At 43.4% G+C, this 27,205-nt stretch overlaps 1 protein-coding gene across 1 annotated transcript in view; it reads left to right on the top strand.

Annotated features, from left to right (window-relative positions):
- The window catches only part of VWF (von Willebrand factor), a 235,651-nt gene that overhangs the window by 128,004 nt on the left and 80,442 nt on the right, over positions 1–27,205 (top strand). The window contains exons 34-40 of the mRNA XM_030215570.1: positions 1,952–2,129; positions 9,675–9,895; positions 11,407–11,599; positions 13,932–14,276; positions 19,718–19,926; positions 23,703–23,802; positions 23,892–23,966. Of these exons, the coding sequence (XP_030071430.1) occupies positions 1,952–2,129; positions 9,675–9,895; positions 11,407–11,599; positions 13,932–14,276; positions 19,718–19,926; positions 23,703–23,802; positions 23,892–23,966 (1,321 nt within the window). The remainder of the gene's footprint in view (positions 1–1,951; positions 2,130–9,674; positions 9,896–11,406; positions 11,600–13,931; positions 14,277–19,717; positions 19,927–23,702; positions 23,803–23,891; positions 23,967–27,205) is intronic.

Below are 27,205 nucleotides of genomic sequence, written 5' to 3'. Positions count from 1 at the left end.
TTCCTCCTTAGTGTTTAACATGCGCAACTGCGCAGTTCTTTAACTGTTCGTAAACTCTAGTAAGTCATGCTAAAGACAGAAAACACCATTTTGGAGCAGGGAATGGGTGTAGGACTGCGACTTAGTTAACATGGAGATTCTTAATCATGTGTTAACTGCTAACGCAGCAGGGTAACACAAGCGCCAGCTGAAGAGCTATAGCTAACCACATCCTGCATTACCGGACGTGACCTTAATCATGAATGTTGCTCTGCATTAACTGCATGGCTGCTTTCCCCCAAAGGAATGCCTCAGTTCTTACTGCAGATGTTTTGCAGGGACCATGTGTGTTAATTTTGGCTGTTGCCATGTGGTCACTGCAAAACCTTAGTGTATCTTAGTAAAGAGGCTCTTTGGAATAGTAACTGCCAAAAGATAGCTGTTCCTTTGTTGAAGGAGAAGCCTAATGGTTAGTGCAGCTGCTACAGAGGCGTAGCCACAGGTGGGCCTGGGCCCACCCACTTAGGGCTCAGGCGCACCCAACAGTAGCACACATTTAGCGGTAGCTGTTGGGGATCCCAAGCTCCGTCAGCTGAAGACTTCCCTCTGATGGTCACGAAAACGCTACTCTCCACGATACTGACACCTGCGCATGCTCAGTTTTCAGCGCATGCCTGCTGCTGACTGCCAAGGTGGAAAGAAGCATTTTCCCGCCAGCTGAGATATTTTTTGGGTGGTGGTTTGGGGGGGGGGGGGGGGAAGAGCACTTAGTGCTCACCCACTTCTTACCTAGGCCCACCCAAAATCTGTTGTCTGGCTACGCCCCTGGCGCAGCAGGCTTTGATGCGGGCAACCTGGGTTTGATTCCCAGTGCAGCTCCTTCGCCCCAGTTGTAAGAACTTAGATTGTGAGCCCTCTAGGGACAGAAAAGGTGCCTGCAAATAATGTGGACGGCACTGTGTACATCTAGTATTTATTTTTATTTACTTATTTTATTTTGTTGCATTTGTATCCCACGTTTTCCCACCTCTTTGCAGGCTCAATGTGGCTTACAATACATCATGAGTAACAGAAATACATGAAAAAGTGTACATTTAGTGATAACTGCAGAAATTTGGGTAGTATGATAATGATAAAGCATGATAAGTGTTTCAGCAAACAAACATATTAAGAAGTATCTAAGAAATATATAATTAAGAAAGTATACATTTAGTAGTAGTTACAGGATCTTGGGTATCATGATAGTGAAAAACCTAAATATGAAAGTGCGAAGCCCCTAAGAGAGAAACTGCATTGGCTTCTGCTCAAGGAACGAATTGAGTTCAAGATCTGCACGACCGTACACAAAATCATTCACGCAGATGCCCCACTCTATATGTTAAACCTAGTGGACCTACCTACCGCCCAGAAACGCCAAAAGATCGGCCCGCAAATTCCTCAATCTGAACTTCCCCAGCTGTAAAGGAGTGAAATACAAACAGGCTTATGCTACGACCTTTGCGTACAAAAGCACACAGTCTTGTAATGCTTTACCCAAGACCCTGAAAACCATGAACAATCTAACCAGCTTCCGCAAAGCTTTGAAAACACACCTCTTCAACAAAGCCTACAAAAGTCATCCTCAATGAAACAAATCATTCCTTAAACCACCCAAGTACACCAAAAACACCTCTCACACGACCTTACCTAACACCTGTCCATCTAAATCCTCTTATACCTCAGCTTATCATCAACTGTATTTAAATCATGTATTGACTTTATCATAACCTTACTCTGTAAGCCACATTGAGCCTGCAAAAAGGTGGGAAAATGTGGGGTACAAATGCAATAAATAAATAAATAAAAACATGGTGGTGTTTTGGCAATTTGATATAGTAGAGGTAATTTTGGATGTGCGTATAGGAGTTTAGTATAGTATAGTATAGTAGTACTGATTCCTATTAAAATATTATTGCTTTATACTTTATTTTAGCCTGGTGACAAATGGACCTTGTCTGACCGGTGTCACAGTGTGACTTGCTTTCCAGATGGCCACACAGTTCTGGAAAGTCACAAAATCAACTGTGAGAAGATTCCAAAGCCCACCTGCCACAACAACCTTCCAGCCATTAAAATTGAGGAAACCTGTGGCTGCCGATGGGCTTGTCCTTGTAAGTCACCTTGCCGTCACGTATCTATACGACTTCGTTTCCAAGTAGGAGGGATCTAGCAACACTTGAAGAGTGGTCTAGAACTTGGCAGCTAAGATTTAATGCTAAAAGGGTCTTCTGCCAGAACTCAAGGGAGTGGTACAGTAGATGGTATATCTGATGATCCTAAGGTGGTCAAACAGCAATGTTTGTGAAAGGTGGTATAGCAACTCCAGTAAACTAAAGAGAACTAAACAGATGGAAAAGGTGACAGCAAAAGCCAAAAGGATGCTTGGGTGCCTAGAGGGAAAGGAGGTGACAGTGGCTTTGTCTCTAGTGAGACCTCATTTGAAGTACTAAGTGTGATTATAGAGACTGTACCTTCAAAAGGATACAAACAGGATAGAGTCAGTTCTACTACTACTACTACTACTACTACTTAGCATTTCTATAGCGCTGCCAGGGTTACGCAGCGCTGTACAAGTTTAAACATGGGGAAGGACAGTCCCTGCTCAAGAGAGCTTACAATCTAAAGGACAATTATTAAAATGGGCAATGCTCTTCTTCATGATGTGTATGGACACAGTCAAGTCACTTCACTGGCTCCCTATCCGTTTCCGCATTCAATTCAAACTTCTCTTACTGACCTATAAGTGCATTCACTCTACCGCTCCCCAGTACCTCTCCACTCTTGTCTCTTTCTACGCCCCCCCTCGGGTACTCCGTTCTGTGGATAAATCTCTCTTGTCTGTCCCCTTCTCCTCTACTGCTAATTCCAGACTCCGTTCCTTTTATCTTGCTGCACTTCACGCCTGGAATAGACTTCCCGAGCCTGTACGTCTAGCCCCGTCTTTGGCCGTTTTCAAATCCAGGCTAAAAGCCCACTTCTTTAACGCTGCTTTTGACTCCTAACCACTACTCACTTGCCCTGCAGGGCCGCCGAGAGGGGGGGGGGCAGGGGGGACAAAAGTCCCGGGGCCCGGGCCTCCAGGGGGGCCCGGCGCCGCTGCCTGGCCCACCCTCTGTCGCCGCCTGGCCTGCCCTCCGTCACTCCCAGAACTAACCTTAAGCCTCCTTTCACTTTGCAGCAAGCAGCAGCAGGTCAGGCCACTCCTTCCTTCCATGTCCCGCCCTCGCCTGACGTAACGTCCGCGAGGGCGGAGCACGGAAGGAAGGAGGAGAGGTCTGCCCTGCCGCTGCTTGCTGTGAAGTGAAAGGAGGCTTAAGGTTAGTTCTGAGGGCCCGGCCTGATAGCGGGTGGGGGGTGGCCAGGCGACCTCGGGTGGGTGGGCGGGCGGGCGGCAGGGGGGCCTGGCGATCTCGGGTGGGCGGCAACCTCGGGTGGGCGGGGCCCGGTGATCTCGGGTGGGCGGCGGCCCGGGGGCGGCCTTGTCCCGGGCCCGGCTCCGGCTCTCGGCAGCCCTGTTGCCCTGTACCCTATATCCCCACCTCTTTAATTCCCTCACCTCTTAGTTGTTCTGTCTGTTTGCCTGTCCTGTTTAGATTGTGAGCTCTTTGAGCAGGGACTGTCTATGGTGTACAGCGCTGCCTATGCCTTGTAGCGCTATAGAAGTGATAAGTAGTGTATGGGGACAGAATTAAAGATTTGATTATGTAAACTTTGGAAGAAAAGTGGGAGAGGGGATTTATAATAGAGTCATATAAATACTTTTATAGTATAACTGAAAGGAAGCTCTGGAACAAGGGGTCATAGGATGAAATTGAAATGAGGTAGACTCAGGAGTAATCTAAGGAAATCGTTCTTTATGAAAATGGAACAGAGCCAGAGTATATAAGAAATCAAGAATGCATAGGGGAGACTCTATGAGGGAGAAGAAGAGTTTATAAAGCTTAGTACAGAAGTTGGTATGGATGAGCAGCATGGACAGGCCTATGATCATTTTATGTTTCCCTGTCTTGAAGTATATTGTTTGTGTTATTTTAAGGAGAACAATAAAAGAATGGTAGATAACCTCCCCCCCCCCCCCCCCCTTGAGTGAATCCCTGATGAGGATCAGTCAAAAGAATGGATTTTGGGTATGTTGTAGAGCAGTGATGGAGAATCTATGGCACGCATGCAAGAGAGGGCACGCAGAGCCCTCTCCTTTGGCACACACGCCGTCGCTGGTCCGCCCACTCTCCCTCCCTCCCACCAAGCACCAGGCCGCCTGCTTTCCCTCCCTCTTCCAACCAACCAAGTACCAGGCCGCCTGCCCTCCCTCCCTCCCAGCACCAGGGCCCCCCCTCCTCCGAAATTTAAAATGCGTACCTCGGGGTTAAGGTGGCGTCGGCAGCGAAAAGCGTGCCAAAGGTTCGCCATCACTGCTCTACAACATACCCAAGATCCATTCTTTTGACTGATCCTCATCAGGGATTCACTCAAGGGGGGGGGGGGGAGGTTATCTACCATTCTTTTATTGTTCTCCTTAAAACAACACAAACAATATACTTCAAGACAGGGAAACACAAAATGTTTGGGCACTCAGTCTCTGAAAGGTTCGCCATCACTGTTGTAGAGGGACAAGTCACAAGATTTGGCAGTGGAACAGATGCAGAGGAAGGGGGACAACGTAGGGTTGAAGATAACTTCAAGCCACATAGGCCTAGGAGAACTGTGGATCCCAGTGACTGTAACAGGAAAGAGGAATGGAAGTAAAGCACAGATGATGGCAAGGTGAGGGGGGGGGGGGGTGATAAGAAGATCTCATTTTATGGCATGTTGTGTCTTGGCTGCTAAGCAGACAATGAAAAACTCTGGACTTTGGCAGATGGGGTGATGTAGAGGCAGTGAAATAGATCTGAGTCTCATGAGCAAAAAAGGTGATATTTGAATTACTGGATTCAAATACACCAGAAAAGTGTGTGTGGTGAAGAAACACAGCGAATATGTAGAGGATCCGTAAATTAACAGATCTGAGCTTTCATTTGCTTTGTATAAATTATTTATTCAAAATGTTTATTTGGATTTTAATCATACCAGACATAGGCCAGCACTGAATATCTGGCTTAATTCAGGGGTCCTTTTACTAAGGTGCACTGAAAAATGGCCTGCGGTAATAGAGGCACGTGTGTTGGGCATGCGCAGATCCATTTTTCAGTGCGCCTGCAAAAAATGCCTTATTTAAACATTTTTGCCAAAAATGGATGTGCATCAAAATAAAAATTGGTGCGTCCATATTGGGTCTGAGACCTTGCCGCCAGCCATTGACTTAAAGTCTCACGTGGTAACCGCGCAGTAATGACCTACGTGTGTCAAATGCCACTTGGCGTGCATCCAATACGTGCGTCCAAAAATAATTTTTTGGACACGTGAATCGGAGGCACGCCAAAAATGAAATTACCGGAAGAGCTCTGCGGTAGCTCCATTTTGGCGCGTGTTGGGTGTGTGTAGATGCTTAAAAGGGCCCCTCAGCCCATGACTGTTAGTGCCTTAAGGACCACTGACAGCTGAGAGCTGAATCTTGGGCCCAATGAGAACAGCATTCAAAAATGTTATTTACGTAACTCTTGAGCTTATTTTCAAAAGAGATCACCGGCCATCTTCCGACACAAATCGGGAGATGGCCGGCAATCTCCTGATCCCAGCAAAATCGGTATAATCGAAAGCTGATTTTAGCCGGCCCCAACTGCTTTTCGTCGTGGAACCGGCCAACCTTCAAGGGAGGGTACAGGCAGCGGGACAGTGGGCAGGGTGGGGGCGAGACGGGGGCGTGGTTACGAGATAGCTGGCTTCACCCCATAATGGAAAAAAGATGTCCGGCTCAGATGAGCATTTCGCCGGCTGCACTTGGTCCATTTATTTTTAGGTCCAAGTCACAAAAAAGTGCCCCAATTGACCAGATGACCACCGGAGGGAAACGGGGATGACCTCCCCTTACTCCCCCAGTGGTCATCAACCCCCTCCCACCCAAAAATTAAAAAAAAAAAAGTTTTTTGCCAGCCTGTGTCCCAGCCTGAAATGTCATACCCAGCTCCCTGACAGCAGTATGCAGGTCCCTGGAGCAGTTTTTAGTGGGTGCAGTGGACTTCAGGGAGGTGGACCCAGGTCCATCCCCCCCTACCTGTTCCACTTGTGGTGGTTAATGTTGAGCCCTCCAAAATCCCCCAAAACCCACTGTACACACATGTATGTGCCCCCCTTCACCCCTTAGGGCTATGGTAATGGTGTAGAGTTGATTTGGGGGGCTCAGTAACCAAGGTAAGGGAGCTATGCACCTGGGAGCTATTTTTATTTTTTTAATTTCTAGAAGTGCCCCCTAAGGTGCCCGGTTGGTGTCCTGGCATGTGTGGGGGGCCAGTGCACTACAAATGCTGGCTCCTCCCATGACCAAATGCCTTGCATTTCACCGGGTTTGAGATGGCCGGGCCCGGTTTCCATTATGGCTGAAAAACTTAGCTGGCCATCTCCTCTATACCCGGCGATCGATTTAGCCTGCCCCAACCGTATTTCGAAAATACGTTTGGCTTCGCCCCCTTGCGGAGCCGGCCCCGAAGATGGCCGGCCATCTATATGGCCGGCGCCGTTCGATTATGCCCCTCTCTGTAAGCTACCCGGATAAATCTTAGCTTTTATTTTTAATCAAAATACATTTTTTTATTGCATTACATCAGGCATACAAAGAGAAAAATCACAACATAGGAAAATATTCAAACAAATACATCACAAAAAGAGAATCTTTAGAAATTAGTGCCAATAGCCCACATTACAGGGAAACCTGAGAAAAACATTTTTCAGACAATAAACTATTTAGTTAGTTATTTAGATTTTGTTCACACCTTTTCAGTAGTAGCTCAAGGTAAGTTACATTCAGGTACACTGGGTATTTCTCTGTCCCTGGATTGATCCTCAAATCAACACTAGAGAACTTATATTTACAGGACCCCAAATGCTTCTCCCAAATCTTAGCTTTTTAAAATCCGCCCCTTCAACCCCTTACAGCTTTTAAATATTCTTTGGCTATCTAATTAACTGGACAAAATGTAGCCACAACCTGCCGTGAAGATGCTCCAGCGTTGTGGTCAAGTTACATCTGGATAGAACTAATAAACAGGGATACAGCTTAGGTTGTCCTGGAAGGATGCCCTAAACTGACCCATAGGGTCTTCAGTTGTGAAAAGAGCTTAAAATCCAAGATTTTCATGAATTTATTGAATGTAAAATATGCCCAGGATATGGGCAGAAAACCATTAAACACATTTCAGCCAAATCCCTTCGAGCGTGTTCTGTCTGGTAGATCAGGAGAAATTAAATTCATTTTTGAACACAGTTGATAACTCACAGTGAATGAGGCAGGAAGTGGCCATGCACAGAACTGAGGTTTGGCACGAACATCACCTCCCTAAAATCTGTGTAGGGTTTAAATTAAATTACTGTAGTATTAGTCACTTTTTTTTTTAAACGTTGTTTGGTTGAAGGTCAATGTCCTCCAGAATTAGGTAATGTTTGTTTAGCATTTAGTGAGTTAAAGAGTCCAGGATTGCCCAGAACAGTAAATAACTTGGGTTTCCAGGAGTGAAGGTTGGTAGAAAGCCTTCCCCTAATATCTAATGGTCAGTGAAAGGGTGTGAGCTACATAAATAGGGGAACCACAGAATATCCATTCTTTGTTCAGAAGAGGGGTTTGGTTTCCTAAAGAGAAGAAAAGTAAAGGGATTTAGCTCATGACTTTTCCAGTTGTAGCTCAAGGGGAGTTTCCAGGGAGTTCACAACTAATGTTGTATCCGAGACAATGGAGGGTTAGGTGACTTTGTCCAAGATTACGATGAGTTGCAATGGGACTTGAACTGGGCTTTTCTGGTACACAGACTGCTGCTCTAACCATTATGCTAATCTATTCTATTCTGCGATTTCTAGTCCGCTTTTAACTTGTGTTTCAAAGCGGATCACAGAGTAAAGATATGCCAACTGGATAGATTTACACTAAAATCAATAATCTACTGAGACAGCAGGGTGAGCCTTGTTAGATTCTTTGAATGCTCCTGGGTCAGTCAGCAAACTGGGCACAGGGGTTGTCAATCTTTTCCTTTATTGTGCCATGATAATTGTCCTTTAATAAATCGAGTGGCTCAACACAGCACGGAGATTTCAGCTGGGTTGCAAGTATTACATGGTCAGCTAAGGCCTTGCCTGTCTGAGATTTCACCGATTCAGAAAGAACAGAGACTACATTGGAAAAGGGAAATTGCCAGTTTGCAATCATTGTTCAGACTGAAAAACCTCTACAAATCCAATTTCTGATAAAGAATATAAAACATTAAAAAAAGATATTGTTGAAGGCAATTTCCAAAAACCATTTACCTCGGTACGTTTTCTTGGACAGTATTCAAAGTGAAAGTGTGTCCATATGATTACTTTGAAACTTTGTGCAATGGCCATGGGTATAAAACAGCGGTTCCCAAATCTAGTCCACGAAGCACCCCAGCCAGTCAGATTTTCAGGATACCAACAATAAAGATTCATGAGAGAGATTTGCATACCAAGGAGGCAGTGCATACAAATCTCTCTCATGAATATTCGTTGTGGATATCATGGAAGCCTGACTGGCTGGGCCTGGGTGCCTTCAGCATCAGGTTTGGGAACCACTGGTATGAAGTATCTGCGATCTTTGCTGCAAGCTGAAAATTACCCTCATAGCCTTCAAACTAAACTAAAAAATATTTTTATACTGCAACAACCTTAACAGTTCTGTGCAGTTTACAAATAGTAAGAAGCCAGGCATACCTGTGAAATTACAATCAAGTCAACCAGTTTAAATAATTAAGAACAACTGTAGGACACGTCATACATTCAAAATCTCAATACAAATATTTCTCAAATAGCCTTGTTTTTAGTGATTTTTCTAAATTGTGAGAGACTGTCTAGAGATCTAAGAATTATAGGAAAATCATTCCAAAACTTAACACTTGTAAAAGAAAGCCAGGACTGAACATTTCTTTTATATCTATCAACTGAACTTTGATAATTGGCACATTTACATTGATATGGTCTTCAAAATTCTATAGCAAAAGGAAGGGAAAATATATTCATTTCTGAAAATTAAAGAAATACTTATATTTTCTCTAAATATGTTCCATTGAAAAACTTGCACAAGGGGCTCTCAAGAATGAAACGTGTGCTTTATTGATGACCTGACACAAACCGTGTTTCAGCTTAACTAACGCCTGCCTCAGGAGTCAATTCAAGCAACACTAGGTGGGTGAGTTGTTGCTCAAAATGTGGATTTTGTGGGTCATTTCAATTTTTCCAGAGCGAACCATTATTGTGTTGAGCCACAACATCCACATTTTGATCAACAACTCACTCACCTAGTGGTGCTTGAATTGACCCCTGAGGCAGGAGTTAGTCACGTCAAAACACGGCCTGTGTCGAGTCATTAATAAAGTCCACTTATTCCATTCTTGAGAACCCTTTGTGCTCTTTGCTGGACTGCTTGTGCTGTGTACGTTGACCCTCTCTGCTGTATGCTGCATTGAAAAAATACGAGAATACGATGAGATTTAGATGAAAGAAGTTCTTAGATGTCCCAAATGTAAAATTCGGGATTTTGTTTTTCTAATCTTTGATAGGCATGTGTCTGGGAAGCTCAACCAGACATATCGTCACCTTTGATGGACTCGATTTTAAACTCATCGGCAATTGCTCTTATGTATTGTTCCATGACAAAGAGCGTGACATCGAAGTGATCCTCCTGAGTGGAGAGTGCAGCTCAGCGCCAAAGCAGAACTGCATGAAGTCCATTGATGTGAAACATGATGGAAACACCATCCAACTTTCTGACAATATGAAGGCAAGTGTGTTTTTTCTGGAGGACGATTTCAGATAGAAATGGACGTTTGGAGTTCTGCTTTCAAAATGCAGAATGCCTTACAGCTGGGGGAAGGGGACCTAATGAGATCAGTTTTCAAATGGGATTTCTAAATACCACATGAGTTTCATTTTCAACAGAGGTGCATGTATAAAATTATTCATAAGTACATATAAGTACAGAAGTATTGCCATACTGGGAAAGACCAAAGGTCCATCAAGCCCAGCATCCTGTTTCCAACAGTGGCCAATCCAGGTCACAAATACCTGGCTTTGTACTTTTTGAAAGATTGAAAAATCGATTCACTTCTACCGATTCTACACCAGTCAGGATTTTATAGACCTCAATCATATCCCCCCTCAGCCGTCTCTTTTCCAAGTTGAAGAACCCTAACCTCTTTAGCCATTCTTCATATGGAAGGAGTTCCATCTCCTTTATCATTCTGGTCGCTCTTCTTTGAACCTTTTCTAATTCCGCTATATCGTTTTTGAGATACAGCGACCAGAATTGAACGCAATACTCAAGGTGAGGTTGCACGATGGAGCGATTCAGAGGCATTATAATATTTTTGGTCTTATTTTGCATCCCTTTCCTAATAATTCCTAGCATCCTGTTTGCTTTTTTGGCCGCTGTCGCACACAGGGCAGAAAATGTGGTAAAAGCAGTTAGCTTAGCAGGGTTTAAAAAAAGTTTGGATAATTTCCTAAAAGAAAAGTCCATATGTCATTAGTAGGATGGACTTGGGAAAATCCACTGCTTATTCCTAGGATAAGCAGCATAAAATTTGTTTTACCGTTCTAGAATCTTGCTAGGTACTTGAAACCTGGATTGGCCACTGTTAGAAACAGGTTGCTGGGCTTGATGGACCTTCATACTGTCCCAGTATGGCAACACTTATGTACTTATCACTTTTATGTGTCCTGTTTATGCAGTTAACATGGCTGATCAGCACTTAACCAGCCAAGTGTCAACTATGCCCTCAGAACGTCCCCAAAATAGCTGGTTTTCAATTCAGGATTAACCAGTTATTTTCAGCAGTGATTAACCCGAACAGGCGCTATGACTGGCTGGTTAAATCAAACGTTATTAGTTCCAAATAAGATTTTTTCTTGGGGAGCAAGCATCATCTTTTTGTTCTCCAGTAAACTGTGTGATATGTGAAAGGATTCAGTTCTCACAGTTTCAGATCTTACACAGTGGGCTTGGATGTTATTTACACACTGCAAAGTGAACTGTGCAAGCGTGAATCTAAAGGAGCAGTTCCAAATTAGTGATTGTGTTTAAACTACGTCCATGTAGAGAGGTCATTAGATGGGAGAATATTTTGTGCTTTGATGTTAAAAATCATGATCTCATTAAAGCATGACATTAAAAAAAAAGCCTTCAGTTTTAGGAGCTGTTGTGTCTTTATATATTACAAAGGTTAGATGGGTAAAAAAAAAAGTATTACGATGTGATTCTGACATTTCGTGTTCTCTGTTTACTGGAATCAGGTTACAGTTAATGCAGAGGAAGTCCTTATGCCATTTAGAAACAATATTTTTGAAGTTGCCGTCTATGGAGCCATAATGCATGAAGCTCGAATTCCCGGTCTAGGATTTATTTTCACGTTTACGCCAAGAAACAATGAATTCACCCTTCAGCTCAATCCCAAGATCTTCTCATCAAAAACTTTTGGCCTCTGTGGTGAGTTTATCACTTGGTTCTGCACCTTTTGGATGCTGTTTCTTCACTATGGATTTTACTTTTTTTGAAAACATTGCTTTGAAAATTCTTGAGCAAACTTTGCTCGTATTTTGTTGATGATAGACACATCTATGGCTGCATTTCTACAAACTGGTGCTTCATTTTAAAGGGCGTCATTAGCTCCAGTTTGCTAACAGACCTAAACTATTGTAGAAAATCAGTGCAAAGCTGCATCGGAATGCCAAGAGTTTGAGGCACCTACTGACATCAGTGGGTGCCTAAGTTCACCGTGCAACATGGAGAACCGATAGTATGTTGAGTATCTGCTGTCTAGTGACATGCCCAGGACATGTCCTTGCTCTGCCCATGTGTGTGCCCCCCCCCCCTGACAGTCTCATACTAAATAATTTAGGTGCACTGTTTATAGAATAATGCAATAATGCCTCACCCTTATACACGAACCTGACAATTATTGGTACAAATTATTTTGAAACCATTTGAAGTCCAAGGAAGTTTACTGGTGGTTTCTGCTAGGGCTATCACCCTAATACAGGGTTATCGAAACATGGGCCGTGTTGGTGACAGTCTTAAATAGCTACTACTAAGATAAGTGACAAATAGTTTTTTCTATGACTTTTTTTTAAATGAATAATATTAAATTAAAAGTTAGATCTTAAAAGCTTGTAGGAGTCCACAGTTTACATTAGCAATCAGAGCAGATGATGATTTAGGTAAGTCACAGGGCTGTGTACCCTGTGTGAAACGAGTAACCTCCGAGGCTCCGCTAATGTGAATATTAAGTCTCTAAGCTGGGAATGCTTCCTGCCATTTAAACCAGAAGCGGAGCCAGGTTGACGGTGCAGGGGGAGTGAGAGCAGACCTTCTCCAGTGCCGGCGAACATTTTCAATGAAACACGATGAGAAAACATAGGCGCTGGCAGAACTCCGTTTAGGGGAGTGGCCACTCCCTTGGCGCCCCACCTAGCTACGCCACTGATTTAAACATTTGTTGCATTGGGTTTGTTTACTTGTTTGATCATTGATTGTTCCCACATTTCAAACATTTTATTTGGGACTTATAATTACCGAATTATTAGCAGTAATTATGCATGTAAGCACTCTTAGTCTGTAAACTAGGTGCAGTATTACCCCCGGATTCTATAAATGGCGCGCAGATTTCCATGTGCAAAATTGAGCGCTGTCCTGAGATGCGCATACAATTAAATTGGCCAACGAGCCAATGAGCACCAATAATTGGGCATTAACAATCAATTACTGGCATTAATTGGCAACAATTTGGACTTGAGCACGTAACTTGCTACAGGCTACTCTATAAAGATCAGTGTGCAAATCTTATAGTGCGTAATTCAAAAGGAGGCGTGGACATGGGAGGGTCGGGGCATTCACTAAAGATGAGCGCAGTATTACTGTATACCAGGGATCTGCACCTAAATTACATGCCAAGATTTACACCAGGTTTCGGTTGATGTAAATCCTCTAGCCCAAAGTTTGACGCAGAAATCGGCTCTAAGTGCTCTTCTAGAACTGGCGCCCAACTCGGAGTAACGCTCTGCATAGATTTTTGTTGAGTGCCATTTACTGAATCTAGTTCTTGATGCCTAATTAATTTTTTCTACTTAAACATTAAAGACGTCCATTAAGGTAACTTAACTCAAGTCCACAACTATTGATCCAAGATTACATATAGTAGAGTAATAAGAGGAAATTTTTTTTAGATAGAAATTTAACTTTGATACACTAGGAAACCCCCCCCCCTTTTAAATTAGAGCTATTTACCCCTCGGTCCATTTGCCTGCAAGAAAAACAGTGAGTTGGGAAGGTTCAAAAAAGACATATTTTACATCTTGATGCCTAACTGCAACACAACCAAACGAAAGCACGTAATGGACATAACACAACTCTTCCATTCTCCGATTCCCTAATGTGGCTGTGCCACATGAACTTGATCTTACCACAACATCACCCTGTATTTGTTCACACCGGAGCCTGCAAAGGCCTCTCCGGTACTATGTAAGCCACATCGAGCCTACAAATAGGTGGGAAAATGTGGGATACAAAAGTAACAAACAAACAAACAAACAAACAAATAAATAAATAAATAAATACATAAATGTAGGTGCATAGCTTATGGAATTGCTCCTCACATTTGTAGTTAATACATATATTTGAAGTTGAAGGCAGATGGGACCCTTAATCCAACTTGACGTGTCGCAGCAATCTTTGCACTGTTTCTAGTTACCTGTATAGATTGTTAAATATATGAAACTAGAAAACGATTTGTTTCTAAAACATTTTTCTAACATCCTCACAGGCTTCTGCGATCAAAACACCATCAACGATTTCATGTTACATGATGGTTCAGTAACCACAGACAGCAGTAAATTTATTCAAGATTGGACTGTGAAAGATCCCTTGGGAGGAACCTGTCAAACCAAGCTTGATGGTGCATGTACAGATCCAATTAGTTCCAGGTGCAGAATTCTACTGTCTCCCAAGTTTGAGGAATGCCATAAAGTGATTCCACCAAGTTCTTACCTTATGACCTGTGAGGAGACCAGCTGTCATGGAGAGGACATATGTGAAATCATTGCTGCTTACAGCCACATTTGTAGGCTTCAAGGAGTCTGCATAGACTGGAGATCACCAGAGTTTTGTGGTAAGGTTTTCCTATTGCTGAGTGGAACGTGCCAATTAGCGATCATTAAGAGTTTCAGTTGCATCACATTAAAACAGAAGGTACTTAAAAAGGCATCAGCACAATCATGTGACCTCATATCAGATCTCCTACTGGATGGAGCTGTCAGCTAGGCCAGGCAGCCCACCGAACGCAGATTTCTAGGTCTGGATCAGCAAAGTTTGCACTTGGAATGATTTCTTTACCCTATCAGCAGAAAGTAAGGAAATAAAAAGCAGGTTCAGAAAAATTTTGGCAGCAAAGAATTGCTAGAATTACTTGCTATTGAATAAAAAGAAGGGATTTTGGAATCAGCTCATCCCTGTTCAGTAGTAGCTCAAGACGAGGGCTCACAAACTGCAGTTCAGGCAATCAAAGGTTAAATGACTTGCCCAACATCTCAAGGAGCATCAGTGTCCATGCGAGGAGGAGCATTTACCTCCACCCATTGAGGTGGCGGTAACTGTTCCTGTGCTAACTACTACTACTACTACTAACCCGGCAGTAACCAGGTGGCATGTGGCGCTGTCAGATTACCATCGGGTTAGTACTCCTAAATGCTGCACATCTTATTGTATACCTATAGGCCACTTGAAACTTAGCCCACGCTAAGCTTTAGTAAAAGAGTTCCTTAGCTAGCGACATCTAATATTTCTGTTAGTGCACCATATTATATTAATTGCTTTTTTTGGTTTTAGCTCTTTATTCATTTATTATAATTTATATACTAATGAAATTTGAATAATAATCAACCCAGGCATTGTAGATATTTACCTCCCTGTTTACTAAGTTGCGCTAGCGGTTGCCGTGTGCTAATTCCGACACAACACATTCACTTTGAACGGGCTGCGTCAGCATTGCCGTACGGCTTAGTAAACATGGGGGTTAGCTTTTGGACTCTGAAGACTTCCAGAGGCTTTTTACTATTCTGATAATCTAGATCCACATAATGTGGCTTCTGCTATGCTAAGAATCCTCATAAGCCCATTTTGGATTTTACTGATCCATCTGAAATACGATTATAGCAAGAGCTGGAGCGTGTTTTGTGTTGTGAGATGTGGTGTTCCATCATGTTACTTCTCAGCACAAGCACCAATCCATCAAACGGGCTAAAAGGTTTTTAAACTGAAATGATATTTTATAACGTTAGCTCACTTGTTTGCTGATGAAAAATGTGTGTTCCGTTTTTGCTGGCTTTGATTGAAGAGACTGGTCTTCCCTAAGAAGTAGAACAGTTTTTACACAATTTCCTGTTTCTTGGAGGTTCTTACTGGAGGTCCTAAGAGTAGCAAATCGTGCCACTTTTCTGCCTTGTTTCCAGTGTTTTGGAGAACTTGCTGTGTGTTCCAGAGGTTATGTCTGAGTATTTAAACCAACCAAGAACAATTTTCTAATTAAAAGAGAGACTGTCTATGGAACTCTGTATTGATGGATGACCCGTCCCATCCAACCTCGTCCCAACCTATCCCACCCCAGAGTGAACAATATGTTGTACAAAATGTTCAAGGAAGGCAACCCAACCTCAATAATACTTGAATGTTGAGGGTCGTGAGTGAATAATATTTTTAATGTCTTAATTCTCCATTCACATGCAACTGACCAGATATTAAGTGCTTTGGCTGACTGGAATGGAAAAATGGTAATGTTCTTTTATTCAGATTATACTCTGACCTTCCTAGATAGGATTATTTGAAAGCCCCATGATTCATTCTGGAAAATAAGTGTCCCTAGAGCCTGTGTTTTGTGCCATTCCTTTGTGGGATTTCTACATCTTCCACCACCCACATATCTCATGTCTGTTCTCCACAATGGTTTGTTGATTCAGGAAGAGAATGGGAAACTCTGATGAAGAAGAGGCCAAAATGCAAAATGAACTGATCTATGAAATAAAAAAATGTTAACTGGCCAGGATGTAGGGGCTGAGTGCAGGACATGAGATACAGAATGGGCGTTGTGTTAATTCTTCCCCCTCTGACGTTTTAATAAGGTAACGGTGGTGCAAAAAGGCCGGTAGTGAAGAGTTACCAAGTTTTTCGAACAAGAAACACCTCTTTGGCATGAAACATTAAGGGAGGATTTTGTCGCTGTTCTTTGCAGCGTTCAGCTGTGGTGTAGCTTTTAGGGACTGTCTCCAGTGGTCTCCAGTTGCTGCTTTTCGACTGTAGTTGCAGTCCATGTCTGGTCCTGCATACGAGGGTCAAACACCTTTCTTGGTCATCATTAGAAGTGTGCAGGTCAAAAATTGATAGCCTTGGGTGTTTTTGTTCACTTTTGAATGAACCCTCTCCACACCTATCTTAATATTAAACCACACCATCTGGTGATCACTGGATGCCAGATGATCACCCACTATAAGTACATAAGTAGTGCCATACTGGGAAAGACCAAAGGTCCATCTAGCCCAGCATCCTGTCACCGACAGTGGCCAATCCAGGTCAAGGGCACCTGGCACGCTCCCCAAACGTAAAAACATTCCAGACAAGTTATACCTAAAAATGCGGAATTTTTCCAAGTCCATTTAATAGCGGTCTATGGACTTGTCCTTTAGGAATCTATCTAACCCCTTTTTAAACTCCGTCAAGCTAACCGCCCGTACCACGTTCTCCGGCAACGAATTCCAGAGTCTAATTACACGTTGGGTGAAGAAAAATTTTCTCCGATTCGTTTTAAATTTACCACACTGTAGCTTCAACTCATGCCCTCTAGTCCTAGTATTTTTGGATAGCGTGAACAGTCGCTTCACATCCACCCGATCCATTCCACTCATTATTTTATACACTTCTATCATATCTCCCCTCAGCCGTCTCTTCTCCATCAGAAACTCTCCCCTGTTTTTTTTTTTTTTACCTCTATAGGTCTGGTCAAGAATAAGTATTTTCTGCATTCTGAAGAAAATCATATTTTTTTTACATTATATGCTGAAAAATATTTTAAACAAAACACTCATGCTCAAATTTCGAGACAGCCAGTGGTCCAGCCAAATAAAAGCAGTTGCTCAGGTGAAGACTGAGTTAATAGAGTTTCTGTGCTAGTCCTGGAAGCATCCATCCTGCTTTACATCAACGTGTTCCACTCCACTGTGGGCACTGGCAACTTGTTCTTACCTGCTGGCTCTTCTGATATTGATGGCTTAAAAAAATTGTTCCTAGAAACATCAAGGGGATCTTTTACAAAGCGTTGGTAAGTCCAACACGGGCTTACCGAACGCTAAATCGGGACTACCACCAGCCCAACATGGTCGCCGGCGGTAGTTCCGCCCCGAGTGTGCACCGTTTACAGGGTAAAAAGAAAACCCCCAGAAATGACTTGCGTGGCGGTAACCCAGCGGGAATTGGACATTGCCGGGCACTGCCTGGTTACCGCCGGGTTAAGTACATAAGTATTGCCATACTGGGACAGACCAAAGGTCCATCAAGCCCAGCATCCTGTTTCCAACAGTGGCCAATCCAGGTCACAAATACCTGGCAGAAACCCAAAGAGTAGCAACATTCCATGTAGAACCCCAAAGAGTGGCAAGATTCTAGAATTCTAAAGAATAACAAGATTCCTTGCAGAATTTCAAAGTGTAGCAACATTCCATGTAGAACACCAAAGAGTTGTAAGATTCCTTTCAGAATCCCAAGTACATAAGCGTTGCCATACTGGGACAGACCAAAGGTCCATCAAGCCCAGCATCCTGTTTCCAACAGTGGCCAATCCAGGTCGCAAGTACCTGGCAGAAACCCATATAGTAGCAACATTCCATGTAGAACCCCAAAGAGTAGCAAGATTCTAGAATTCTAAAGAGTAACAAGATTCCATGCAGAATTTCAAAGTGTAGCAACATACCATGTAGAACACCAAAGAGTAGTAAGATTCCATTCAGAATTCCAAGTACATAAGCGTTGCCATACTGGGACAGACCAAAGGTCCATCAAGCCCAGCATCCTGTTTCCAACAGTGGCCAATCCAGGCCACAAATACCTGGCAAGATCCCCAAAAAGTACAAAATATTTTATACTGCTTATCCCAGAAATAAGCAGTGGATTTTCCCCAAGTCCATTTTAATGGGTTACCATGGGAGCCCTTATCGCCACCTCAGTGGGTGGCGGTAACTGCTCCCCGCCGCATGGCCAAGTTTGTCTGGTGGCTTTTTACCTGCTGCGGAAAAAAGGGTCCAGGTGCGCAGGAAAAATGGCCCCCTCCGCTAGCTCAGGGTCTTTTTTCCCTTAGCTTGGTAACAGGAACCCCCAAGCTAGGTTTGTGCAAAGCTTAGGTGACTGCTTTTGAGCTTCCAGTGGATAAGAAGCATTTTGAATTTTGAGTTTGAGCATTCCCCTTCTGAACAGGTGGTTTACAAAGGCCTTCAAGTGGCAGAATGGCCTTTTCGTTGTTGGGTGTTTACCATATTTGAAACTCAGCTGTCATCTGTCCTACATATAAAGCCCCTGGAAGATTTTGGGAGGCATTCACACTGTCATGTCACCATTATTTTAACTGCTGGAGAAGAATAGTTCCAATTTTTTGGATGGATGTGACTATATTTTAGAACCTGTCCCATCTAGAAGTGAGCAGTTAAAGTCTCGAAAACTTAGTTCTGTAGCTCGTTTAAGCTCATCACCTTCTTTCAGTCCTTGCGTCTCAAGTCTCCGGAGACTCTGTGTCAGTACCTGCTGCCGGTCCTGTTCCTCCCTCTCACATTCCAGTTCATACTGCTGCAGCCAGTCCATATTCCCCTGGGAACCTTCAGGGGTCTTGTTTTCTTTGTTCTCATCAACTTCTTTGGTCATGCCAATGAAGTTAGAAGGACCTTGCTCAGCTGGTGCAACAGGTTTCGCTATTTCCATCGAGTCAGAATTACACGGCATTTTCTGCATCTCTTCCCCTCCAGATGGACCATTTTAGTCTCTTTTACCCTTTCCCTATTTTCTTTTACTCTGTTTGTTTTATCTTCTCTAATTTAATTGAAATTGTATAACCACTGGTCTGGCGATAGCCTAATCAGTGCATTGTAAGCCACTTTGAGTCTGCACAATGTGGAAAAAAGTGGGGTATAAATGTGCTAAATAAATAAATAAAATATTGACTGGAAGATTCCATAGTTCTAGGATAGCTTGTGAGTAGATTCCAGGCTGAAAAGAGATGGGAATGAGATGGCGTTAAAAATAACACGTTCCTGATATACCACATTGTTTTACAAGTTCTCACTGGGTTGCACATTCTTGTCCCCAACTGGGTAGTATGCAATCACACATTTTACTGTGTGTACGGCAGATATTAACATAAAAGGAATTTTAAACTCAGGCTTTATGTTATATCACTTATCTTCATCTTTGTTTTGCCATGTTGACTTTAGAAAAATTGAGGATATTTTAGGAAATATGAGCATAATGTCCTGTTTGGCATTAAAAGAGAATGTTTTCACCATTCCTGGTTTTCCACAGCTATTCAGTGTCCGAACTCAAGGGTTTATGACCATTGTCGTACAACCTGCACCAAGCATTGTGGGATCAACCCTGGCAATGTCACAGCCTGCACAGACTCTCCGACCGAAGGTTGCTTCTGTCCACTGGGAGACGTGATGTTCAATGGAGAGTGCGCCAATGAAGGAGTGTGCAACCAGTGTGTAGATGAGGAGGGAATATACCACCGGGTGAGTCTCTGAACGCTATCCAAAAAGAAACAAGATTACAGTAATGGTCAGAAAAAAACAGCGTGGACTAGATCAGTCTGTTAGACATTTATAAAGGCTGCTTTTGTGCATAAACTTACACGTTATATATAATCGTTTTATTTACCTTATTTACCTAATATTCTTGAACATTAATTGTAACAGTATGCTGAACCACTTTGTTAATGATGATGCCATTGCAACATAATGTAAGCCACATTGAGCCTGCAAATAGGTGGGAAAATGTGGGATACAAATGCAGTAAATAAATAAATGCCATTTATATATGAAATTGACTTCCTATAGAGGCCCTTTTACTAAGCTGCCTAAGCACTTAAGCGAGCCCAATGCACGCCAAATTGGAGTTACTGCCCGGTTACCGCGTGGCCCTTGTGGTAATTTCAATTTTGACGCATGTCCGCTACGCACGTCTGAAATATATAATTTTTTATTTCTGACGTGCGGCAGCTACGCGAGTCAAGTGGAATTCGACGTGCGTAGGCAGTTACTGCCCGGTTACCGCGTGAGACCTTACCGCTAGGTCAATGGCTTGCTGTAAGGTCTCAGACCCAAAATGGACACGCGGCAATTTTTCATTTTGCCGCACATCCATTTTCAGCAAAAATTTTAAAAAGGCTTTGAACCACTTTTTGTGGGATTTAGTGAGATACAAGAGCTATATTACATTACTAGTAAAAAAAAAAAAAGATCCGTTTCTCAAACCAATGAAATGGGCGCTAGCAAGGTTATCATCTAATGGCGATGATGTTTTTAAGGGAACTGTTAGGAAGAATGTGCTGTGATGATAAAGAATAATTGGGAAGGGTGTATAATGAGTAATATGGTCCAGGGGTATGACATGTGGATTGTTTTCTTTTTTTTTGTTTGTTTTAATCTTTGTGTTTTGTTTTCATTTTTATTTATAGTATATTTCCAAAAGGCTAAAGAGTAGGCAGAAATGTTAAATTTTTTATTAGAAATATAATGCTTGTTTACATTTGCAAGATTTCTTTATAAACAATATTTTTAGTGAAAACTTTGTTACATTGAGGGAAAAGCTTTCCTTGTTCAGGACCATCTATGACTTTTACAAATGCATCAGAAGAATTTCGAACTCTTGAAAATGCTACATACAGTTGCCCATGTGTAAACACTGGTTCTGGGAGGAAAATGCCAACTTTTTCAAATGTTTGTCCTTGTGACTTGTTAATTGTCATTGCAAAAGCCAATTTCACAGGAAATTGTTTTCGACGTAATGTAAATGGGAGGTCAGTGTCAGATGGTGTTAGTTCACTGAAGAGGACAGTGCAAATAAAAAAAGTAGCACATATGAATTTATCTTCTTGGGCAGACTGGATGGACCGTGCAGGTCTTTTTCTGCCGTCATCTACTATGTTTACGTGGGATAAAAACAGTACTCCCTGCAGTTGACCCAGTGATTACTCGACTAATAACGAGGTTAGTTTTCAAGTCTTTCACTATTAAGCGAGTTCCGTTACATAAACCTCGCTTGGTATTTAAATTCCTGAGTAGGGTAATTATGGCTCCAATTTCGAAATGCCAGTTGGAGTTTGTTCATGAAGGAATTCTACAGGATATAACTGATGTTCCTCTGCATTGCAAGATATACAGACTGCGTTCATTGGACCACAACTAATAGTATTGAGTTTCTTTCTCATTGATACAGTCTCTTATTGCAATTCCTGTGGTTGGAGTTCTGCTCTGTGCTGTCACCGTATTCGTTCTTCTTGCTTTATTTTTGTGCTGTGTCACAGGGTTTTTTTTAAATTTTGTTTCAGATTTCCAATTGTTTTGCATTTGAAATCTGTTATATTTGTATCAGGTGTTCAGCGCTGCGTGCGTCTGGTAGCCCTATACAAATGCTAATAATAATAATTATAATAAATAATAATATTTTGTGTAGTTGTTCTTCGTTGCTTGTCTGTCATTTCTGCAAGTATTTTCCGCCCTAAATCTTTTCGTCTTTGTCTTGTTGTTTGTCTCTGTTTCTCTGTCATTTGTTTCATTCTTTCATGTTCTAAATAGGTTCTCCTTTTTCTATTTGTTTCTCTTTCTTCTTCTGTCATTTTTTTCCAAATCTTTTGCGTTGTATAGCAGTGTGCCTTGTTCTGTGTGTTTGTCTCTGTTCGTCCGTCATTTCAGCAATTCTGTGCCTTTCTGAATCGGTGTTTCGTTGTCGGTTGCTTACACTTTCCTCATCAGTCATCTTTTGTATCCTGGACCTTTTTCTTGCAGTGGCTTTTTGACTTTCATGTGCCTTTTCGTCTTCACTCAGAGCTGCACGCCTTTTTCTTTGCGCTTCCGTTCGTTTTCTTTTAACTTCAGCCTGCTCCTCAGCAGCTCGTGTTCTATTTCTAGTCATGTGATGTTCACCACCTTGGAATGTGTATCTGATTGTTGTTTGTGAGCTACAGTACATTGGACTCTGCCTCTGCTTCTCCTGGGTGCTCTGCCTTCCCCTCCATGTGCTGCAATTCTTCCCTGCGCTCTCATCCTCTCTGATGCAATCCATGTGCACTGATTCTCCTATGCCATTCCCTCCCCTTCCCTCCCCTCCGTCTCCAGAGATTGTGGCCTCTACATGATGTGCACTGATTCTCCTATGTTCTTCCCTCCCCTTGCCTCCCATGCCATCCATATCCTGCAATTCGCCTGTGTACGAGTGTATGTGTATGTGTGTTTGAGAGAGAGAGTGAGAGAGAGAGAGTGAGTGTGTGTGAGACAGAAAGACAGTGAGTGTGACACAGTAAGAGAGAGTGTGTCTGTGAGAGAGAGAGAGAGTGAGTGTGTCTGAGAGATGGAGAGAGTGTGTCTGAGAAACGGAGAGAGATTGTGTGTGTGAGAGAGAGAGAGAGAGAATGTGTGTAAGAGAGAGAGAGAGACAGAGCGTGTGTGTGTGTGTGAGACAGAGAGAGAGAGTGTGTGTGACAGAGAGAGAGAGAGAGAGAGATAGTGTGTGACAGAGAGAGAGACAATGTGTTTGTGAGAGAGAGTGTGTGTGAGAGACAGACTTTGTGTGAGTGTGTGTGAGAGAGAGACACACAAACAGACAGACTCTGTATGTGTCTGTCTGTGTGAGAGAGAGAGAGCGAGCGAGCGAGAGAGAGTGAGTGTGTGACAGTGATTGCACTGTCTGTGTGTTTTGTATCCTTTTCTTTTTTAGATATTATCCTGTTTTTCTGTTATATATAAATTTATGTGCTGTGTCGTCCACTGGGTACCTTGTGGTTCCGTGTCTACCTAACGTCAGCTCAGCTTGCCTCCAGTTTTCCCTTCCCTCTCACTCTTCGGCCCTCTGACGTCATAACGTCTTTTTGCGAGTGTGGGACAGTGAAGGGGAATGTAGAGTTGTAAGCTGCTGTCCTTCACCTCTCAGTCTCGCGCCATTGCTTACTGCGTTCGCCCGCTTCCCGCCACCCTGCTGCCTAAATTGTACCTCAGGGTTCCATCGCTGTCTGCCTGTCTCTTTTCATAACATCCCCTAACTTCAATTCAGCTTGCCTCCAGCGTTCCCTTCCCTCTCGCTGTTCCGCCCTCTGACGTCATTACGTTTTGACGCGAGGGCGGGGCAGTGAGGGGGAACAGAACGATGGAGGCTGGCTGACGTCATGTGATGTTATGAACCCAGGCAACCAGACAGCGATGGAACGTTGGAGGTGCAAAATGTTATATAGGATATTACGTTACGACCCATAGATTTTCCTTGCATTGACGGTCTGCCCTTCTTCCCCCTCTAGCATCTGGACACCTGGATTCCACAGAATGAACCTTGTACACTCTGCGTGTGCCTTGACAAGATGATAAACTGCACTGCGAAACCATGTCCAACACCCAAACGTAAATGAATTTCAATCCCTTCATTCTCTACTGTTTGCTTCTCAATCTGACTTTATATGCCTCTTAATTTATATTTTCCCTTTTCACAGCTGCTGTGTGTGGTCAGTGTGAAGTGTCCAGGCTGAAAAAGAATGCTGACCAGTGTTGCCCAGAGCACGAGTGTGGTGGGTTTAGTTTTTCTTTCATTTCATATTCATAACAGTTCACAATATTATTCAAAATGTAACTTGCAAAAAAGGGGTCCTTTAACTAAGCTGAGTTAAGGGCTACTGTGCACTTAATGCAGCAAAAAAAACCCCCACAAAACTATTGTAGGATGCGGTAAAACATCCCAGGTTAGTTTTAGCATGAGGACATGCTAATTGCGTGTCAATAATTTTTAGTATTTTGTTTTTGAGGGTTTGTGTCAGGGGTGGAGAGTGGGCATTCCTGTGCTAACCAGTTACTGCATATACATTAAAAACTGCGGTGTTTGCAGGGTAATTTTTATAAATGGTAACATTAATTCTGTCTAAAAATGAAATTAATAGGAAATAAAGGGGCCCTTTTAATAAGCCATGTAGGTGCCTGTACTGCTTGTTTTCGAAGGAGAAGGGCGGCCATCTTCCGACACCAATCGGGAGATGGCTGGCCTTCTAAGGCTGGCCAAATCGGTATAATCGAAAGCCGATTTTACTTCAACTGCTTTCCGTCCCAGGGACGGCCAAAGTTCAAGGGGGCGTGTCGGCAGTGTACCGAGGGCGGGACGGGGGCGTGGTTAACAGATGGCCGTCCTTAGCCGATAATGGAAAAAAGAAGGCCGGCTCTGACGAGCACTTGGCCGGCTTTACTTGGTCCATTTATTTTTAGGACCAAGCCTCAAAAAAGTGCCCGAACTGACCAGATGACCACCGGAGGGAATCGGGGATCACCTCTCCTTACTCCCCCAGTGGTTCCCAACCCCCTCCCACCCCCAAAAAATGTAAATACATTTTATTTGCCAGCCTCTATGCCAGCCTGAAATGTCATACCCAGCTCCATCACAGCAGTATGCAGGTCCCTGGAGCAGTTTTTTGTGGGTGCAGTGGACTTCAGGCAGGCGGACCCAGGCCCATCCCCCCCTTACCTGTTACACTTGTGGTGGTAAATGGGAGCCCTTCAAAACCCATCCGAAACCCACTGTACCCACAAGTAGGTGCCCTCCGTTACCCTTTAAGGGCTATGGTAGTGTTGTACATTTGTGGGGAGTGGGTTTTTGGGGGGTTTGGGGGGCTCTGCACACAAGGTAAGGGAGCTATGCACCTGGGATCAATTTGTGAAGTCCACATCAGTGCCCCCTAGGGTGCCCGGTTGGTGTCCTGGCATGTGAGGGGGACCAGTGCAGTACAAATGCTGGCTCCTTCCACGACCAAATGGCTTGGATTTGGCTGGGTTTGAGATCGCCGGCATTACTTTCCATTATCGGCGAAAACCAATGTCGGCCATCTCTAAGGGCGGCCCAAATGTTGAGATTTGGCCGGCTCCAACCGTATTATCGAAACGAAAGATGGCCGCCCATCTTCTTTCGATAATACGGTCAGTCACGCCGCTTTACGGAGCTGTCATCAGAGATGGGCACCCCCGTTCGATTATGCCCCTCCACCTGCATCATCTATGCACATCAATTTTGGATTACTGCCCAGCTACCGCGTGGCCCGGGTGCTTATTTCATTAAGCTCCGCAGAAATTTTCCGGTGTGCGGCACTAACTGGGCGGTAATCAGCATTGTACGTGCATAGACCATTATCACCCGGTTAACACGTGAGACCTTACCGCTAGGTCAATGGGTGGCAGTAAGGTCTCAGGCCCAAAATGGACACGCGACAATTTTAATTTTACCGTAAGTTCATTTTCAGCTTTTTTTTGCAGGTGCGCTGAAAAATGGACCTGCATGCGTCCAATCCATGCGTCTACACCAGCGTGAGCCATTTTTCGGTTCGCCTTAGTAAAAGGACCCCAAAGGGTTTTTGATGGCTGTGGTAAAAATGGTCTTAGCACATGGGAAAGACCCGCATAAGGGTGTAATGTGGCTGATTTTTACTGCAGCTTTGCAAAAGGACCCCTAAGTAAGGAGGATCATAGAGAAGAATGCACGAAGGGAAAGAAAACTTATTTACTTATTTATGTTGCATTTGCCACGTCACCTTTCAAAATAATATCAAAGCGGTTTACGATAATCCAGGTATAAAGAATGGAGGGCACAAACAAAATTAAGTAAACATGGAATTCCTTAAACTCAAGGAAATATATATAGGGAAAATATAAATACACGTGCCAAGTGGCATTTGATGCGCGTAGGTCATTACCGCCCGGTTACCATGTGAGACTTTACCGCTAGGTCAATGGCTGGCGGTAAGCTCTCAGACCCAAAATGGACGCGCACCAATTTTGCCGCACATCCATTTTCAGCAAAACCTTTTAAAAAAATACGCGCCTACACTACCGCAGGCCATTTTTCAGTGCACCTTAATAAAAAAAGACCCCTCAAAGGCAACCTATAAACCCATAACTTAAATTAATTCACAAATGAAAACTTACTTTTAACAGAGAGGAATTCCTTGCCCGACACATTGAACTCGGGCATCAAACGAAATCAGAACATACAATGCACATAAACAAAGAGCAGACAAAAAACTCTTAATGAAAGAAAATTAAAGCTTATCATCTGACTTTCAGTTCAGATCAAATTGTATTAAAGAGTCTCAATGTCCCACCAGATCTGAATGCTATAGAAAATAGAAAATTCACAGCTGCATATTCAAAAAAGCAAAACAACGCAAATGGAAAACTTAAAAAAATAAACCTATCTTTGTGCAGTGTGGTTAAATGGTTTCCCCGTCCGGAGGTGCGAAGGCGGTAGAACGAGAGGACATGAAATGAGATTGAAGGGGGGGGCAGACTCAAGAAAAATGTCAGGAAGTATTTTTTCACGGAGAGAGTAGTGGATGCTTGGAATGCCCTACCGCGGGAGGTGGTGGAAACGAAAACAGTAACGGAATTCAAACACGTGTGGGATAAACATGAAGGAATCCTGTTCAGAAGGAATGGATCCTAAGAAGCTTAGCCGAGATTGGGTGGCGGAGCCGGTGGCGGGAGGTGGGGATAGTGCTTGGCAGTCTTATACGGTCTGTTGCCAGAGCCGGTGGTGGGAGGCGGGGCTGGTGGATGGGAGGCGGGGATAATGCTGGGCAGTCTTATACGGTCTGTTGCCAGAGCCGGTGGTGGGAGGCGGGGATAGTGCTGGGCAGACTTATACGGTCTGTTGCCAGAGCCGGTGGTGGGAGGCGGGGCTGGTGGTTGGGAGGCGGGGATAGTGCTGGGCAGACTTACATGGTCTGTGCCCTGAAAAGGACAGGTACAAATCAAGGTAAGGTATACACAAAAA

Source organism: Microcaecilia unicolor, chromosome 9 (genome assembly GCF_901765095.1).
Source record: "Microcaecilia unicolor chromosome 9, aMicUni1.1, whole genome shotgun sequence".
NCBI lineage: Eukaryota > Metazoa > Chordata > Amphibia > Gymnophiona > Siphonopidae > Microcaecilia > Microcaecilia unicolor.
This window is presented reverse-complemented; position numbering and strand designations above follow the sequence as displayed.